The following is an 18,021-nucleotide window of genomic DNA, read 5'->3' as shown; positions in this document are numbered from 1 at the left end:
ACGAGATCTTGAATGCAGTACTATCTACTACAGTAAAATATGTTTAGGGGAAATGACAAACGTAAGGGAATTAGCTAAACTTATACAATGGCATATTGCTCAGTTGTTACAAGTAATCTGTAGAAGCACATGGAAAAAAGACCTGCAAGAGAAGATAAGGGTTTCACAACTTCACCACCTACAATCAGGTATAAACATGGTCCTAATAGGATTGAAAGTAGATGTTTTTCCTGTAAATAAAAATATAGGCACTTTAATTTTTAATTTTGTTGATTTTTCTCAGTTTCTGGTAATAAACATACACTGCTTCTGAAATTAAAAAAAATTGTTTTTACCTTGTTTCTTAGAAGTGTGTCTTTTTTCAAAAACTGAGATAAACGTAGCTTGGATTTCGGATTACCTTGATTATCAAGTGACTTCATATTGCAGTCAGATTCCTAGATTCCCCAGGATTAAAAAAAAAATTAGATTTTGACTGTGGATTCTTTATGACAACTAACCCATATTCAACAAAACACGAAACAAATGAAACAAGAAAATCAGTATAAATAAAAAATGTAATTTCTCAGAAAAGTATGAAACACGGAGTAGATGAAAAGAAAATGAATCGAAGTAGAAACGGTGTTTGCCAGCTTACCCCAAGTTTCACCAAAGAAACTAGCAAGATGCTTTAGCTAAAGGAAATTGTATAAAATAAAAGATCTGTTTAAATTTGAAGGCTTTCCTTGGGCGCCTGGGTGGCTCAGTTGGTTAAGTGACTGCCTTCGGCTCAGGTCATGATTCTGGAGTCCCTGGATCGAGTCCCACATCGGGCTCCCTGCTCGGCAGGGAGTCTGCTTCTCCCTCTGACCCTCCCCCCTCTCATGTGCTCTCTCTCATTCTCTCTCTCTCAAATAAATAAATAAAATCTTTAAAAATAAATAAATAAATAAATAAATAAATAAATAAATAAATAAATAAATTTGAAGGCTTTCCTAACCCTTTCAGGAGCCTGTCAAAATGCTGACTCAAGTAAGACAAGTCTCCTACTGTAACGTTACTGGTTTACCCAAGCCCAGCTGATAGTTTTCATAAATTACTAGCTACAAAAAGTTGAACCAGAATAGCCACATCTTTTAATTGGGTAACGTGTTCAACATTAAAAAAAAAGGGGGGGCGGATCTACTTTGAAGAAGTAGAGTAATACTGTGTCAAATGCAGGTACTTTTCACAGTGACCTTGAGATCTCGCCTCTGGCTATCCCATCATGTAGAGCTTTTCTATAGACAGAATAATCCGGCTTCCCACAGAAGTCACATAAAAAAGGACATTCTGAATGAAGATTCAGAAGACTTTACATTTCTGCATCCTTCAAGAGGATTTAAAAAAAATTTACCTTGCGATTCTTTACAGTATTATATACTTAAAAAAATAATCCCGAAGTGAAAAATAACTCCATTAACTGGCTTGTAACTCACAGAAACTCCAATATTCCTCACTCACGGCTAACAGCTGTGGTGACTCTGGGATAAATCATTTGTTTCTTTTTCTTTCTTCTTTTTAAGTGTAGTCGACATGTTAGTTTCAGATGTTAAATTTCTTAAAATAAAGGTCATGAGTAAGGTCCTAAGATTAATTTACCTCAAATAGGGTCAATGAACTCAATACACATAGAATCTATGGTTGTTGCTTTTCAGTCAACTACCAATGGAAGGCTCCACTAGAGAAATATTTTCTTCACAGAGCCATCCGGTAAAAACTAATGTTAAAAATGAAGCCCAATAGTATTGTGGCTTTCTGAAACATTTTCTGAATCAAAGAAAGATTGTATAATTTTATGTTACCTGTTAGTGTTCTGATTCTTTGAGAATTAACAATTTATTTATCCTAACGGGAGTTTACTACATCTGGTGGTGAGAGATACAAAAAATGGTTATCCAGAATTCAGAAATGTGGAAAGTTCCATCAGCATGCCCAGGCCACAGCCTGTGAGCTAGGAAGGCTTCTCAGCAACACATGGCTAAAAGCTTACAAAGTGAGACAGGAAAAGGTCTGCTGGAAAAAGGAAAAAGAGCATCCTGAAAGAGCTCAGCAGACCTGTATTCTCATAAATTGGTGATGTTTTTATGAAAGATGTTCAAGACAAAGTGGCTGTGGCGGCACCCACATGGGGCCAAGAGCAAATGCAGTGTGAAGCACAAAATGAAAATGATGGTATTAAAATGGGGGCTTATATTAAAAGAAACAGGGGGTTCCGGACCAGTATGGATGAACTGAAGCCAACGCAAGTGAAAGGAGAAAGAAAAGCCCAAGGCTCAAAGGCTGTCCCCACTCTTCAAAACTCAAACACCACATGGAACAGATGTTGGATTCAATATATTAACTGATTTCGGCTTTCTCTGAGTGAAAACAATTTGTTCTGACATTTTAGGTTAGCTTTTTTCTTCAGTTTGAGTCCAGTACAATTCATGTTTCCTTTGGGAACTTGAATAAAATATTTTCCTTTTGATAAATATAAGCTATTCTGATTCATTACTCCTCAATGTTCGGGATTATCAAGATTCTGTCAAATAGTACCGTGGCTATAATTATTCTTACAACTTGTTATTGGAGTTGGTGAAGATAAAATGAAGCATGTTACTGGTAAGTCTGAGGTGACTCAGATGTAAAGGAAGCTCTCATGCATTTTAAAATAGAACCGTCACTGGCGCTTATGAGCAGTACTTATTTGAAGTTTTGATTTAGATCAGACTAAAAGATATTTTATAAATAAGGAAAAAAATGGTTAGGATGCTTTTATTAACTTAAAACAGAGTAACAAAGTCACAGGTACTACTATTTTGTTTTGTTAGAAGGGGAAGTGTAGCAAGAATAAGAGGAGTAAATGAAAACATATTTTTAAGTACTAAAGCTTAAGATGAACACCAGCAAATTAATAAGGCCATTTCCTTATAAGGTTTCAAATGTTATCTGAATTCAAGAGTATATTAAGGAAATAAATACTAAATTTATTATAATGTATCATTCTGCTTACGTCTTAACTGCGCACAACTTGAGATACCTCTCGACAGAGCACACAGTGACTCAGGAAATACAGGGTTAGATTAAATGTGCAAGAGTTTAAAATATGAACATTCGGAGAAGTCCTTAGGATGGATAGAATGTGAACTTTCTACAAGTAAGATCTAGAATAAAAAATTAAGACCGCCAATTATTTCTAAAACTTGGGCAACATTTCCCCAATTATCTGATTAACACCCTATTTCCTCTTACACATGGATTTGAAAACAAAGGCTTCATAACGTGACTTACCTCTGAATCCGAATCCTTACTAGAAGGCTGAGAAAGTTTTGATGCATTCAAATTGTGTGGCAATAATTCTGCACTTTCCTGAGACTGTGGAGAGGACCCCACTGGCCATAAGGGAGGCTCTTCATCACCTGACCCATCGCTCTTTAACTGAGACACATGGGACACTTCCCTCCGGCCAGGCGGGGCCGCACAGGGGTCAGCCCGTCTCTGGAACTGCTGCAACACTGTGCGTGGAGAAGAGCTTGGCGAAGGGCTTGGAGTTCGTGAAAAGTCTCCAAGACTCCCAGACCAACTAAAACAATTTCTGAGTGTGCCCAGAGTAGGTGGTGAAATGGTCCTGGTGAACCTGCTGGTCTCAGAAGACTGAGACTCACTGTCAGTCATCACGGCTCCATTGCCTGCAGTCGGATCACTTGAGCTACGAGCTACGTCCAACCCAGCCGGCTTCTGGCCATCTACGCAATCTGACTCACTTAGACTGGTCTCTTTCTCCGTGACAGCACCTTCCTCTAGGGGCTGGCTGCCTGCTTCCACCGATACACAGTCGGCAGAATCCAGAGCACTGCAAAAAAACCTGCCAGAAAAAAACAACAGAAAGAACTTATAAATATTCTAGAGTTTTCCCACAAAGGTGATTAAGATTCAGGGAGTGAAAAATGGTCTAGATTCTTCAAGAAAAATCTCATGAATACATAATTTCGTAAATAAAGACAAAACAGATTTTGAAAGCTTAAATTTTGGTTATACCGACATTCACCCATTTAGAAATTTATTTATATAATGAATTTGTAGATAGGATTTCCTAAAAGCAGTCCTCTCTACATACATTACTTAGAATTTGCATATTTTATCTACCCCTAATCGTCACATACATCTTTCCCCGCTAACCTTTATTTAATAAACTCCCAGACAGACTAGAAGCTCCCCGAGGACAGGTACCATCCATAGCACCTACACTAGCGGCTAACACATGGCTGACAGTCAAATATGTGAAGAGTTACAGAAATATGCAACAGAGGGACAATTTACAACTACTGTCTCTTATTTTGTAAAAGCAAAATAAAAGAAATTAGCCACTTACTCTATCTTAGCTTATTTCCTAGTAGCAAATCATCTGGGAACTTGTAGTGGTACGTACTCTATCGGCTTTTTAAACTTTTTTTTTTTTTTTTTTTAAAGATTTTATTTATTTATTTGAGACAGAATGAGAGAGAGAGAGAGAGCACATGAGAGGGGGGAGGGTCAGAGGGAGAAGCAGACTCCCCACTGAGCAGGGAGCCCGATGCGGGACTCGATCCCGGGACTCCAGGATCATGACCCGAGCCGAAGGCAGTCGCTTAACCGACTGAGCCACCCAGGCGCCCGGCTTTTTAAACTTTTATGCTATTTTAAGTATTGAGGTTATGACTTTCATATCTATCATAAGATTCTGTATTAATAAGAGGTATTACTTAGTGTAGCAGCTTTAAAAAGTCACTTATAAACACTCCAATACAAAAGAAAGATCAGTATCATTACGGAGAAGATGTACTCAGAGAATTTTGAGGTTAAAAAGGAAATTCTCAGGGACACCTGGGTGGTTCAGTTAAGCGTCTGCCTTCAGCTCAGGTCATGATCCCTGGGTCCTGGGTTTGAGTCCTGCATCGGGTTCCTTGCTCAGTAGGGAGCCTGCTTCTCCCTCTGCCTGCCACTTCCCCTGCTTGTGCTCTCTCTCTCTGACAAATAAATAAAATCTTTAGAAAAAAAAAAAAAAGGAAATTCCCAGGGTATATGATCAGATAAATATGAAACCTAAAGAGAATTTACCTCCTTAATAAGTATTAGTTCAAATCCAAAATGATAAACAGAATATTTACTACATGCTGGAGGGTAAAAATCCTCTCTGTCCTTTATCAAATCCCCGGCTGAGGTGTGGATACAGGCCAAGAAGGAAGCAGTCCATGGAAGGAAAGGTCTTACTAGGCTATTCACTAAGCACAAAACAGGAGCTCCCAGGTCTGATCACATCACTCATTTTTAAGTAAATAAGAACCCCTATGATATCCAAATAGTCTTCCAGGTAGGATTTCATGGGTAAGAGAAGTTAATAGTGACAGTGCCCAAGGTTATAAAATTAATCAGCTAGAAAGCAGAATTAAAACCCAGAACACCCTCTCAGATCAGGGCTACTTCTTCCCAATTAGCCTACAGTGTTGCTTAATTGATATTTCTATTTCTAGGTCTCAAAATATAAACCGGAATGTTTCTAGGATAAGTATCTATGTAATAAAGAAGAGTTAAAGCAGACTTCCAAAAAAGCAGATGGGATGGAGACAATCTTTGATATATTTAATAGCTTGTGTTGCATTACATTAATGTAGTGGGTGATATTACATTAAATATAAATTATATTACAGAGGGGGGTGATGATAAATTCTTGCATATATATTAGTGACTGGGCACTGTGTCAGATGCTTGATCTACTTCTGCTCGTCTCCAGAACAACCTCCAGTAGCTGATCATCCATATTTTATAAAGAAATAGGTTCAGGGTAATTCAGTGGTGTGTGAAAGATCCCTCAACTAATTCAATGACACAGTGAGAATTCATATCCAGGCCAATGAGACTGTTTGTTCCTTTCAACCCACCGCAATGATGAGGACTAGGAACCCCTGTGTCGATGGTACTAACTACACCACCCTGGGAAAGCTGTTTAACCTCTCAGACCTTCAGTGTCTTAACCCAAAATAGAGAAAAAAACAGCGACCTTGACTATCTCATAATTTTGCTGTGAGGAATAAGAGAGTGTATTAAACAACTTCAAAAATTAGCTAAGAAAACTGATTTAATCATATCTAGTTATCGGATGTTGCTGTACCACCCAGGTCGGAAAATCCTACATCAAGGACTTACAATTATTGTTTCACAGGAAACTGATGGAGGAAAAAAAATGCATTTCTCCAAGGATCTCTTAACAATTTTTCGGTGACACATCTGCCTAAACTATAGAGTGGAGATGTGCAGCTGTGAACGGGTATCTCATTAAGCTTGGGTGGTGACCGAGCTGGACATCGAGGGACAGAAAAGGGAAATTTTATTCTCATCCACGTGGAAAAATGAAACACAAGTTCCAAGGATTTCTGCAAGAGAGGAAAGCTAACTTTCTAGAATGTAGTAACCGACATGTATCATGTCTTCTTCTCCATCATCTGCAGCCTCCTTTTTCATCATTCCACTAGTAACAAGCACCTTCCACGAGAGGGACTAGTGCAGGCAGAATCAGAATGATCATTTAATCGGGATGTGACTGTTTTCCTTAGGAAGGCCCGATGGGAGGAGGGTCTGGAACGCCGCCTACAGTGAGTTTCAAGGATGACCAGCGGTTGGTTCCTTCATGCCCGTCTCCCACCGTCACGGTTAGACAGACTGGCAGCGGCCTGGTGGATTAAACTTGAAGAACACATCCGTTCTAAGTCTTCCAGAGGAATGTGGGGGCTGATCGGTGTTCTCTGGGCTACTAGGCCATGCCTAGGTAACTTCTGACACTCCAACTTCCTGCCGCTCGGTGTGGTACCACCATCCAGACCATAAAGTAAGAGCTATTCACCATGTATTTATCATCCATCAGGTACCGCTTTAGGCACCTTTGCGTACAGTCATAATGTGATCCTCACAATGGCCCTGAGCTTGTCATAATTGTTGGCCCCATTTTTTAAAAAGGCGAAAGATTTACGCGATCTGAAGAGAAACCAGAGTATGGCCCCATTTTTTAAAAAGAGGAAACTGAAGCACCCAGAATTTAATCTTCCTGAGTCAAACATCTCATGAGCGAACAGGACAGGACTCAAATCCAGGTGGTCCAATCCCAGGGTCCCAATTGCTGACCCCTACATTATACCGACTCCAAAACCTCATCATCACTCACAGGGTCTATAGAACGGCCTAAACCATCTTTCTGTTTCGCTTTTGGCCATCTAGAATCCATCCTTCACAGCACACTTGGAACAGTCTATCAAAAGCAGGAATCAAATCCTACCCCTCCCCTGATTAAAAACCACCAAATAGCTCCTATCACCTCTAAAGTCTAAAAGTTCCTTAGCCTGGCTTACAAACCCTCCATGAACTGGCCTCCTGTCTACTTCTGCTCCGTCAGTGTCCTTTTGCAGACTTATATTTTGGCAGGAGTAGTAACAGGAGCGGCCGACAGCAAGTAGCCGCCCCAAGCTCCATGTCTCTGCCCACAGGGAAGGTAGAGGCTCCATTCTTTGTAACAGTACCTGACACCTGTCCCTTCCCTCTGACCCTTTCAACCACCCACTCAGCAGGAGACGTTCCTTTAATGCCCCCAGGACACCTTAGGCATACTTTTGTTGTACCTGCCACACTGTACAGATTTTCTTTATGGACCTATTTTTGTAACTACACTACAAGCTTCTCAACAAATACTATGTCTCTCATTTTTGTAACCCAATGTCTACTATAGTATTAGGTTCTCAATTAATATTAGAACTCTGTATTTAAATATATTTCTAAAATTACTCTGTTGGGGCGACTGGGTGGCTCAGTTGACTGAGCATCTGACTCTTGATTTCAGCTCAGGTCATAATCTCAGGCTCCGTGCTCAGTGGGGAGTCTGCTTGGGATTCTCTCTCCCTCTCCCTCTGTCCTCCCCCCTGCTCATGTTCTCTCTCTCTCTCAAATAAACCAATCTTAAAAAAAAAACACAAAAAACCCTACTCTGCAAAATTGTAGTTCTTAAAAAACAGTAGAAATAAGCAAGGGACCCTCCAAAACAACACAATTTTTCTAATGCAAAATATAAGTCTACAATTCTTATTTTGCTTTAGTATGAAGAGATGTTCAAGAGAACGGATGTGCATTTACGTCGGGACTCAGGTGACACATGACACAAACAGTACATGGACCAAGCCGGGCTCCACACTGACAACCCGGATTCAGTGTTTATGTAGGACAACTGGAATAAGGACCGGTGGAGTAGGTGATACAACAGACACACAACACTGTGTAGATGAACTGTACCTGCTTCTGGTCCCTGGGACCACAACTGCACCGCTGTCTTCATTTTTTCTCTGTAAAAACGCCGCAAATTTATTTCTCGTCGTAAGTGTTGCGCTCCCATTTTTTCTAACAGTACTTCCATCCACCACGTCAGGCATGAGCATTTCAGAAGAGTTCAAGGATTTAGGACCTTCACAGTTATTTCTCTTGGTCTTCTTTGTAAATGAAAGGGAATACTGACTCAACAGGTCGTCTTCTGACAGCTCTTCTAAATAAAAACAAAATGGCCTGTAAATCTTTGTTCCGTGTGGAGACTCAGCCTTACTGTTACAGTCCGCATCTCACTGTCCTAAGGAGGAAGTCTTATTTCTTTAATGATGCATCACAAAAGGAGATGCAAGAATGACTCAAAAGAAAAAAAATTCCCTTAGCTGTGTTTTACAATTTCACAGATTAGTTAAGTTGTAATGTCAGTTATTTGTATGATTTAATGTGAAATTACCAAAACCAAAATTTCAGGATACAATCAATTCTGTAAGGCTATTTACTTCTGATACTAAAGGCTTGATTTGAATAAAAAAAATTAAGGCAATTTACACATCAATGTACGATTTCCTATTTGATTTTTAAAATGTTCCAATAAAACCAGCAGCCACTTATACCCACCACCGATACATTACTGCCTTTGAAGTATATAGGATTGTCACGTAGTGAAGTAACCTGTGCTCTAGTTCTGATCCTCATTACCTAGCCATGGGGCCTGAGAAACTTGTGTGACCAATGTATTCTATGGCAGTAGAATAAATCATAAGGTTAAATAATACAGTCAGTTGATGCCTGACATAGACAACAACATAGAGATAGTGGGCAGGTGCTTGAAATCAGTCCAACTACAACTAATTCTCAGCCTGAACAGTGAGTGCTCACTACCCTAGGAGATCAGTAAAATGGTTGGGGGTACCAAATACTAGAGATCAGAAGAGGATACCTCAAAGTTAAAAATACACAGATTTTTATTTTAAAAGATTTTATTTATTTGAGAGAGAATGAGATAGAGAGAGAGAGCATGAGAGGGGAGAGGGTCAGAGGGAGAAACAGACTCCCTGCCTAGCAGGGAGCCCAATGCGGGACTCAATCCTGGGACTCCAGGATCATGACCTGAGCTGAAGGCAGTCACTTAACCAACTTAGCCACCCAGCTGCCCAAATACACAGATTTTTAAGAAGCTAGAGATCTGTAAATTTGATTTTGCTTATAAAAGCCTTAATTTGTTTATTAAGCAGAGAATTGTGAGCCCTTAGGGAAGAGGGAAGAAGTAAACACAAACATTGTAGGATCCTCAGCAAGGTTTCTCCAAGAAGCAGCCATGCCAAGTTAACCGCATTTTCTTACTGTGATAAGGCTATTCGACTAGCTTTTCGGGGGAATTCCATGGGTTTAGATGCTAAGCAGGACACTTCAGTGTCTCTCATATTATCCTAGTGGACAAGGCAGAGCAAAATAACTGGATATGAGTTATGTGGAATTACAGCAAGTTGAAGTGCCCAGAAAGACCACAGGTGACTAGCAGTTTGAACAGTCTGGAATCTAGCGTAAGGGCTCTCGACATCAGTATATTAAACATTACGTAAGCAAACACGTTTTATTCAAAACTTTGAGACACCGGGAGCCATATTTCTCATTTCCAGGTGACACAGATAATAACCATCTGTTAGTAGACAACACAAAGATTTTTCAAGAAAGGCAAAAATGGATTATAATGAATTGACTGCATCAGTAGAGATAATTTAATCCAGATTTAAGTTTAAAAGTATAACTGTACCTGCCTTAACAACAACTAGTTGATTTTGATTATAAACTTAGTAAGTGCCAGTAAAATGACAGGAATGTTAACAAAATCTACCTTAGTTTGCAATAATACAAGCATAGTCTCTGGGTGAAGGCTGAAAATACACAATTCTAAAGATTTATTGTGCTCTGTGGTAAGAAGACTGCACTTCAACAACCACTCACCATAATAGTCCCACAATTATTAAAACCTGTATTGTATCCAAAGCACAAACTGGGTAGGTAAGCAACTTTTAGCTTGGAAAAGAAATGTAGGAGAGTCATAATGGCTGTCTCTAAATACATGAAAGGCCTGTCAACTAAAAGAGGGAAAAAAACTTACTGTTTTATTTTATGTTTGTGTGAGCCCAGGGCACAAAATCCATTGACAGGTGGCAGTGATAACAAAGCAGACCGTGACATAAAGAACTTAGAGATAATGAGTTCTCTACATAAAATGAACAGCTTATCCTCATGGGAACAGGAAGGAAGGAACAAACATGCAGTGTACTTGCTATGGACAAGGGGCTTTTATACGTTACAGTACATAACATACACAAACATTTGTGAACAGGCAGTATAGTTCCCATTTCAGAAGAGGAAACAAAGGTCCAGAGATACTATCAGGGAAAGATTTACGCTCATAAGGAATACATTTTGACGAAACATGAATAATCTATACCTAAATTTGAAAAGCAAAAGCATGAGCTAAAAGGTTTGCTAAGGGCTTGTTTTGTTTTGTTGTTAGACTTTCATTCATTCATGTCTGAAGGAAAGAAGAGAGAAGGACCAGATTACAATTAGTCTTTCTACTTCTACACATCTTCTATGATAAAAATAAAACAGCTCTCCCTAATACTTAGTATTCCACTCTCAGCACTTCTGTTTAACATTATACTGGAGGTTCCAGAAGACAAGAAAAAGACATAAGAGGAGGAAGGGAAAAAAAAAATAAACAACAAACAAACAAACAAACAAATAAATGGCATCCAGACTGGACAAGGAGAAGCACAACTGTCTTTATCTGCAGGTCACTTGACTGTCTCTGCAGAATCCTGTGGAGTCTATGAAAGAGACACTATGAACTAATATGCAGATTTGTGGTACAAACAGGAGATTGAAATACAAGAATCAATCCTACAGTTGACCCTTGAACAACAGGAGAGTTAAGGGCTGACCCCCTCCAGAGTCAGAAATCTGTATCTAACTATTGACTCTCTAAAAACTTAACTACTAATGGCCGACTGCTGACCAAAAGACTTACTGACAACAGAGACAGCCAATTAACACATACTTTGTATGCTATAAGTGTCATATACCGTATTCTTGTAATAAAGTGACCTAGAGAAAAGAAAATATTAAGAAAATCATAAAGAGAAAATACATTTACTGCACTGTATTTATGAAAAAAATTCCACATATAAGAGGACCTGCGCAGTTCAAACCCTTGTTGGTTCAAGAGTCAACTGGATTTCTAGCAATGAACAATTAGAAATCAAAATTTAAAATATCATTTGTAGTAGCATCAAAAATCTGAAACATAGAGATAAATTTGACAATACATGTGTGTGTAAGACACTAAAAACCACACAGCACTGCTGAACACTAAATGAAAGAAGACTTAAATAAACACATCAGAAAACCCAATCCTGGTAAGAAGTCAATTCTCCCCAAACTGATCTATGGAGTCAACTAAATTCCAATCACCATCTCAGCAGGCGTTTTTTTTTTTTTTTTTTTTTTTTTAATTGACAAGTTGATTCTAAAATCTGTATGGAATTGAGAAAAACAGAGTAGCCAAAACAGCTTTGCAAAAAAAGAACAAACTTAGACTTAGACTTATATTACTTAATTCCAAGATTTACAGAAAGCTACGATAATTAAGATGATGTTCTGGCATAAAGATAGCAAAAGAGACCCATGATACAGAATGACAGAGTCCAAAACAGACTCACACATATATGGTCAAGGTCAACTGATTGTCACCAAATGTGCCAAGGTAATTCCGTGGGGAGAGGACAGTATTTTAACAAATGGTGGAGCAAGTGGACTGCCATATACAAAAAAGGTGAACCTTGATCCTTACCCTCACACCATACGAAAAAATTAATCCAAAATGGATCAAAGGCCTAGATCTAAGAGCTAAAACTACTAAAGTTCTAGGAAAAAAAAAAAGAGGAGAAAATTTTAGTGACCTTGGGTTTGGCAAAGATTTCTTAAATGTGATCAACACTCACTAATATTTCACAATATATACTGCAAGCAAAAATACATACCATTTCTTGGTCTTTTCACAATGGATGACTTCCTTGGAAGATTTAACCCTTTAATACTGATCACTTGTTCAATGCCCACAGTACTCGGATTTTCCTTCAATCTTGTAGCATTTGAAACAACATCCAGCTCAAGTCTAGGGCAGTAATTCCTATGCCAAATGCTATTAACATTAGATGACTTCTGACATGTTTTGTCATTCCAACTCTGACTTCTTGATTGGGCAGGCTAAAATAGTAAAATCGAAAAGGATTACTTGAAGAAGGAAAATAGCCAAATATTTCCCTCTCTAGCAACATAAATCATAAGCAAATAATTTACTCTTTTGAGCAATTTCTGATAAAATATCTATTCTTTAATAACATTTTCTACTTTGATGGTACTACACTTTTCTATTAAATGTGTCTTGTACTCCTGGGTCTGTTTCTATTCTAATGAAAGTCAAGTGAGTTGTTAGCTCATTTCTAAGAAATAAAAAGTGAATCTCCTTAAGATTAACAGTGCAAGAAATTAAAATATACTTGAAGAAATGTGGCCAGAACAAGTGCTTTTAAAATCTGAGTATTATTTCAAAACACAATACCAATTAGTTTAATAATAATCTGGCAATAAGCCTCTAAATAGTCGCTTACCCTAGTTACAAAGCACCTGAGAATCAAGACCATAAACCTGTATATTTAAAGTAAGCAACCATCCCATCTCTAAAACCTGGTTGAATTTAAACCAAAACAATCTCATTTATTTTTCTCTTTTTAAAAGATTATTTATTCGAGAGTGAGAGTGAGCGCACGCATGCATGTGCGCGTAGAGAGAGAGGGAGAGGGAGAAGCCGACTCACTCACCTCTGAGCAGGGAGCCCGATGCGGGGGCTCAATCCCAGGACCCTAAGATCATGACCTGAGCCAAAGGCAGACGCTTAACCCACTGAGCCACTCACACCCCCAAAACGATCTAATTTAAAACTCCAGTTTCTATTTGACCCATACTTAGTGCCATCTTTAGTGGACAGTATAGACAAACAGAAAGCTATTTGGGTCTACACTGAATCTTGCATAAAAGAGTTATTGCCAGTAAGGGCTGGTAAGCGATCATTCTTAATGCTAATATAACTTATTCACAATTACAACATATTTTGGATGACAGTGCTCTATTAAGAGGATATCAATGATATTCTAATAGAGCAGAGAGGCAAAGATAAAAATTAACAAAGACATAAACAATGTTGGTACTTAGGGCATGAATTCCACTCGACAAAAATCCCACCTAAACTTGGAATCTAATCGAAGCCTCTCACTTAAAGGATAAAAATAAATAAAACAAGGTGACATTATTCAGGATACACCTTGAGAATTAACAAAGTTTATTTGGAATAATTGAGTGAATGGTTATAAAAAACAGCTTAAGCATAATAGCTCATGGCATTAGATCCCCTTGATGGTTTTACTGAAAAAAGAGAAATAGGCAAGTAGAAAACCATCCTGGGAAGACTAAATTTTAGATAAACAAAAAGAATTAGTTTGGTACAATTAATGGTTCCTACAGAAATTTCTCTGTAAAAGGATGGCCATCTTAGTGAGCCATAACATTCTCATTAATGTCTGGACACATTCAACACAACCATTTTAGAGTTTCTGAGACAAAGGAATAACTTAAGAATCATTCCTGATGAAATGATAATAATAGCAATAATTCAAATGTGTAAAGAAGATTGCCGAGTAAACACTTTTCAGTCCCCTTCCTTTGATTACTATCTCCCCAAAACAATAATCAAATTCCATCTGCAGTAAAATTAGGAGATATCTGTATGGCCCAAACCATAGTGAAGACAGAGTACAGATAGAGAAATTTTAAGAACTTAGACCAAGCCCAAGTGTCTGCAGAAAAGAGTCCCAAAGGGAAGTCAATTTCTCCTACACAAACGTAAGAAGAGCTCAGGGATTTAAGGCACCAGGTACCATGCAGGGCTCACATGGGGGAGGGCTAAGATGAGGATATTTGATCCCTGGGCCCTCATCTTCCACCCGACCATACAGTCAACTCACACCTACCTGCCTTCAGAACCAGAGCAACTGTTCAGTTGAAACCCAGAAGGAGTAGGCAATTCAGAAGATGGGGAAATCCATTTGTCTGAAGACAGAGGTCAAATGAAAGGCCCACCCCAACTCGCTTTCCCTAACCTGCTCTCAAAATGCAAACTGCCACGTATACATGTGCTAAGTCAAAACTGGTGGATCCCTTTCTGGAAATTGGAACCATGCAGAGAAAACAAAATCAAGCCAGCTTGTTGGCAACCAGATCACCCAAGAGTAAAGCCCAAGATTATAAGCCCCAATTGTTCACAAATCTTCTCCAGCTGCTCGGTGCCTCTCTCAAATAAGAACAAATAGACAAGAAGCTTCAGATGTTTGAAGAAAGTCTCTACCATGGAAGAGAAAAGGCCAAAACAAGTAGGAAAAAAACAATTCAGACCAACAGAGAATGCAGAGAATGGGAGAAAATGTGCAAGAAATTATAATTGATATTCTCAGAGAGATCCATGACAAAGAATCTTTTTTTAAAAAAGATTTTATTTATTTATTGGACAGAGAGAGAGCACAAGCAGGAGGAGTGGCAGAGGGAGAGAGAGAAGCAGACCCCCTGCTGAATGGGGAGCCCGACACAGGGCTTGATCCCAGGACCCCGGGATCATGACCTGAGCCAAAGGCAGACACTTAACTGACTGAGCCACCCAGGCACCCCTGACACAGAATCTTTAAAAAAGTACAATTAAAGAAAGCACCCTTAGAAAAGGACTGTAGAAAAAAACTCAACAGAATTTTCAGCAATGACAGAAATGTCCTGTGCAGTCTAATATGGATAGCCACTAGCCACTAAGTACTTGCAAGGTGGCCAATGCAACTGAAGAACTAAAATTTAAATATTATTCAATGTGAATTAATTTAAATAGCCATATGTAGCTACTGGCTACTATACTGGATAGTACAAAGTTGGAAGACAAACATGACACAAGACAAAGACATGAATAAGACAGAAAAAGTCGAAGACTAGGAAATCTAACATCTAATTAAGAGAAGTTCTAAAAAGAGAAAGAGGAAAGAGCAACCTGAGTGTAAGGTTTACCTGATTTGAATTGATGCACATAAGGTTCTTTCTGAATATCGTTAGAGATTTGTGCTTAGTAGCTTGGTTTGTTTCAGCTGACAGTAATGATTTTTCAACGCTCAACTGGTCCTGGTTTCTCACTGGCCACCTTTTCCAGGCTCACCTCGTCTTCTTTCTCAAGGAGCTCTGCTCCCTTCACGTAGTGAACACGAGGACAGTCTTGGGCCAGCCATAATTAACTACTCATTACTCCACACACGTTGTTTGCAGCCCGGCATCACTCATCTATCTCATCTTGAAAATCCCCACTGATCTTTGCAAACCCAGGACACCTCAATTTCTCTAAAGGAGACAGAGAGAGCTTGACCTGGGATCACAGCTCCCTTATTTATTAAATGTGTGTTCTGGGCAAGTTATTTAACCTCCCTCTCATTTCATCTGTAAAATGGGAATAACAGTATTGACCTCACAGGCTTGTTGAAGAGTAAATGAGTTACTATGTGTAAGGTGCTTAGAAAGCATTTAGAATGGGGGCGCCTGGGTGACTCAGTCAGTTGAATGTCTGACTTGGACCCAGGTCATGATCTCAGGTCCTGGGACCGAGCCCCGTGTCAGGCTCCCTACTCAGCGGGGAGTCTTTGTCCCTTTGCCCCTTCCCCTCCTCATGTTCTCTCTCAAATAAATAAAATCTTCAAAAAAAAAAATAGCATTTAGGATGTAGTAAATACCCAATAAATGTTTGCTATTATTATTATGAAGCATTCTTTCCTTAGGTGGAGTTAGGTACATGCCCCCCACCTTTTTCATGGAGACTAGAATACATCTCTATTACAGAAATTTCCACATTTCTATATATACAACCACATCTCCCTTCCCTAGGCAATGAGCACCAGAGGAAGAATTATATTTTATTTTTCTTTATATTCCAGAACACTAGCTAACCTATGCTTGTTTTAGTGCTTAATAAATGCTCAGTCAAGAACTGAATTAGTGAGCAAAGGTAGAAAGACCCGAATTAGACTGGAAGCTATGAGAAAGAAGAAACTGTCATTCAGAAGAACTAAAAGCAAAAGGATTAGCAGTGAAAGAGAAGCCCAAGTTTATTTCCAAGTCTTCTAGTCTGAGAATGAAAGAGATCATGTAACTGATACTCATTCCTTCAACAAATAAACGTGGTAAATATAATACAGCAGTGAAGTTCATAAAGCCCTGCCTTTATGAAAATTATATTCTGCTGGGAAGAATCACAAAGTAAACTACGGAGACACAACTTAGGCATTAGTAAGTGCTAAACAGGAGAAATGTCATTAAGGAAAGCTGTTAAGGAATTCTTTTGACTGTAGATAGATTTAAGGTTATAGGAAATCATTTATGTTAGAGATCCAAGAAACATTTAGAATTATGCAGCTGTTGTTAGACTAGAGATTAGGTTAAAGATGTGGGAATTTTCTGCATAAGTAAGATAAAATAATCAGAACTTACTTAAGGAATAAATTTGAACAGAAAAGAGAACAGTCTGGGAAAGGAGAGAATAGTGGGGGAGTGTGTCAGAAGGGATATACACAACTGGGAAAAAGTGAATAGGAATGGGCTCAGAGACACAGTTCAGGGGTGTTCCATTAATATTTGTGCAGTGCTATGAGTGAACGAGAAAACAGCATTTACTTCCAATGGTAGCGTTTCTAGGTTTGAACTTTCAACTATGCCAAATATCAGAGGCGAATGGGGTGGGACGAGAAGAAAAGCATCAAATGCTTATAGATTCAGACAAAATGTTCATGTCTAAAGGTCTGGTGATATATCATTTGGTTGCTTTTTAAGAAAATTAACCAATATATCTGTTCTAAGATAATTTCTCTATCATCGAGTTGTTTTAAACCCATACTCTGCACAGTGCTGGGATATAGAGATGCATAGAAGATGTTTACAAAATGAAGATTTGCCTTTAGTCACAGTTCCTGGGTCACCTGGGTGGCTCAGCTGGTTAAGTGTCTGCCTTCAGCTCAGGTCATGATCTCGGGGTCCTGGGATTGAGCCCCTGCTCAACAGGAAGTCTGCTTCTCCCTCTCCCTCTGCTTCTCCCCCTGCTCATGCTCTCTCTCAAATAAATAAAATAAAAATCTTTTAGTCAAAGTTCCTGAGATGTAATTAAAATGTGCTCTCTAAAAGATGAAGTCATTAAAAAAAAAAAGTCCTTTAGATGTTACCGTAGCAGTGTCTGGATTGTAGTCATCAATCTGTTCAAAAGTGTTTATATCTTTATTTCCAAGGGCTATTTGAAGAGCTATGGAATCATCAAAATACCTTGGTTGGTAAGATTAAGGAAAAACGCCTTTATTAACAACTGTACGGTAACGTATTAAGATCAAAAAGTGTATTCCTTACTCTCCACACTCAGCATGACTGAAACCACAGGGGTCATTCTGGGTTCTTTCTGTCACTGTACGAGACGATAACCACAGGGGTCATTTGCTAGGTTCTATCTGTCACTGTAGGAGACGACAACCACAGGGGTCATTTGCTAGGTTC

General features: G+C 38.8%; 1 protein-coding gene across 1 annotated transcript in view; it reads right to left on the bottom strand.

Annotated features, from left to right (window-relative positions):
- EXO1 (exonuclease 1) overlaps nt 1-18,021 on the bottom strand; it is a 37,622-nt gene that overhangs the window by 6,992 nt on the left and 12,609 nt on the right. Inside the window, exons 9-13 of the mRNA XM_035010943.1 lie at nt 17,700-17,796; nt 12,393-12,618; nt 8,311-8,557; nt 3,292-3,865; nt 336-437 (exon numbers count right to left, since the gene is read on the bottom strand). Of these exons, the coding sequence (XP_034866834.1) occupies nt 336-437; nt 3,292-3,865; nt 8,311-8,557; nt 12,393-12,618; nt 17,700-17,796 (1,246 nt within the window). The remainder of the gene's footprint in view (nt 1-335; nt 438-3,291; nt 3,866-8,310; nt 8,558-12,392; nt 12,619-17,699; nt 17,797-18,021) is intronic.

Source organism: Mirounga leonina, unplaced genomic scaffold (genome assembly GCF_011800145.1).
Source record: "Mirounga leonina isolate KUSES-001 unplaced genomic scaffold, KU_Mleo_1.0 Mir_154, whole genome shotgun sequence".
NCBI classification, from domain to species: domain Eukaryota; kingdom Metazoa; phylum Chordata; class Mammalia; order Carnivora; family Phocidae; genus Mirounga; species Mirounga leonina.
Note: the sequence above shows the minus strand (reverse complement) of the source record. Positions and strands in the feature narration are given on the sequence as shown.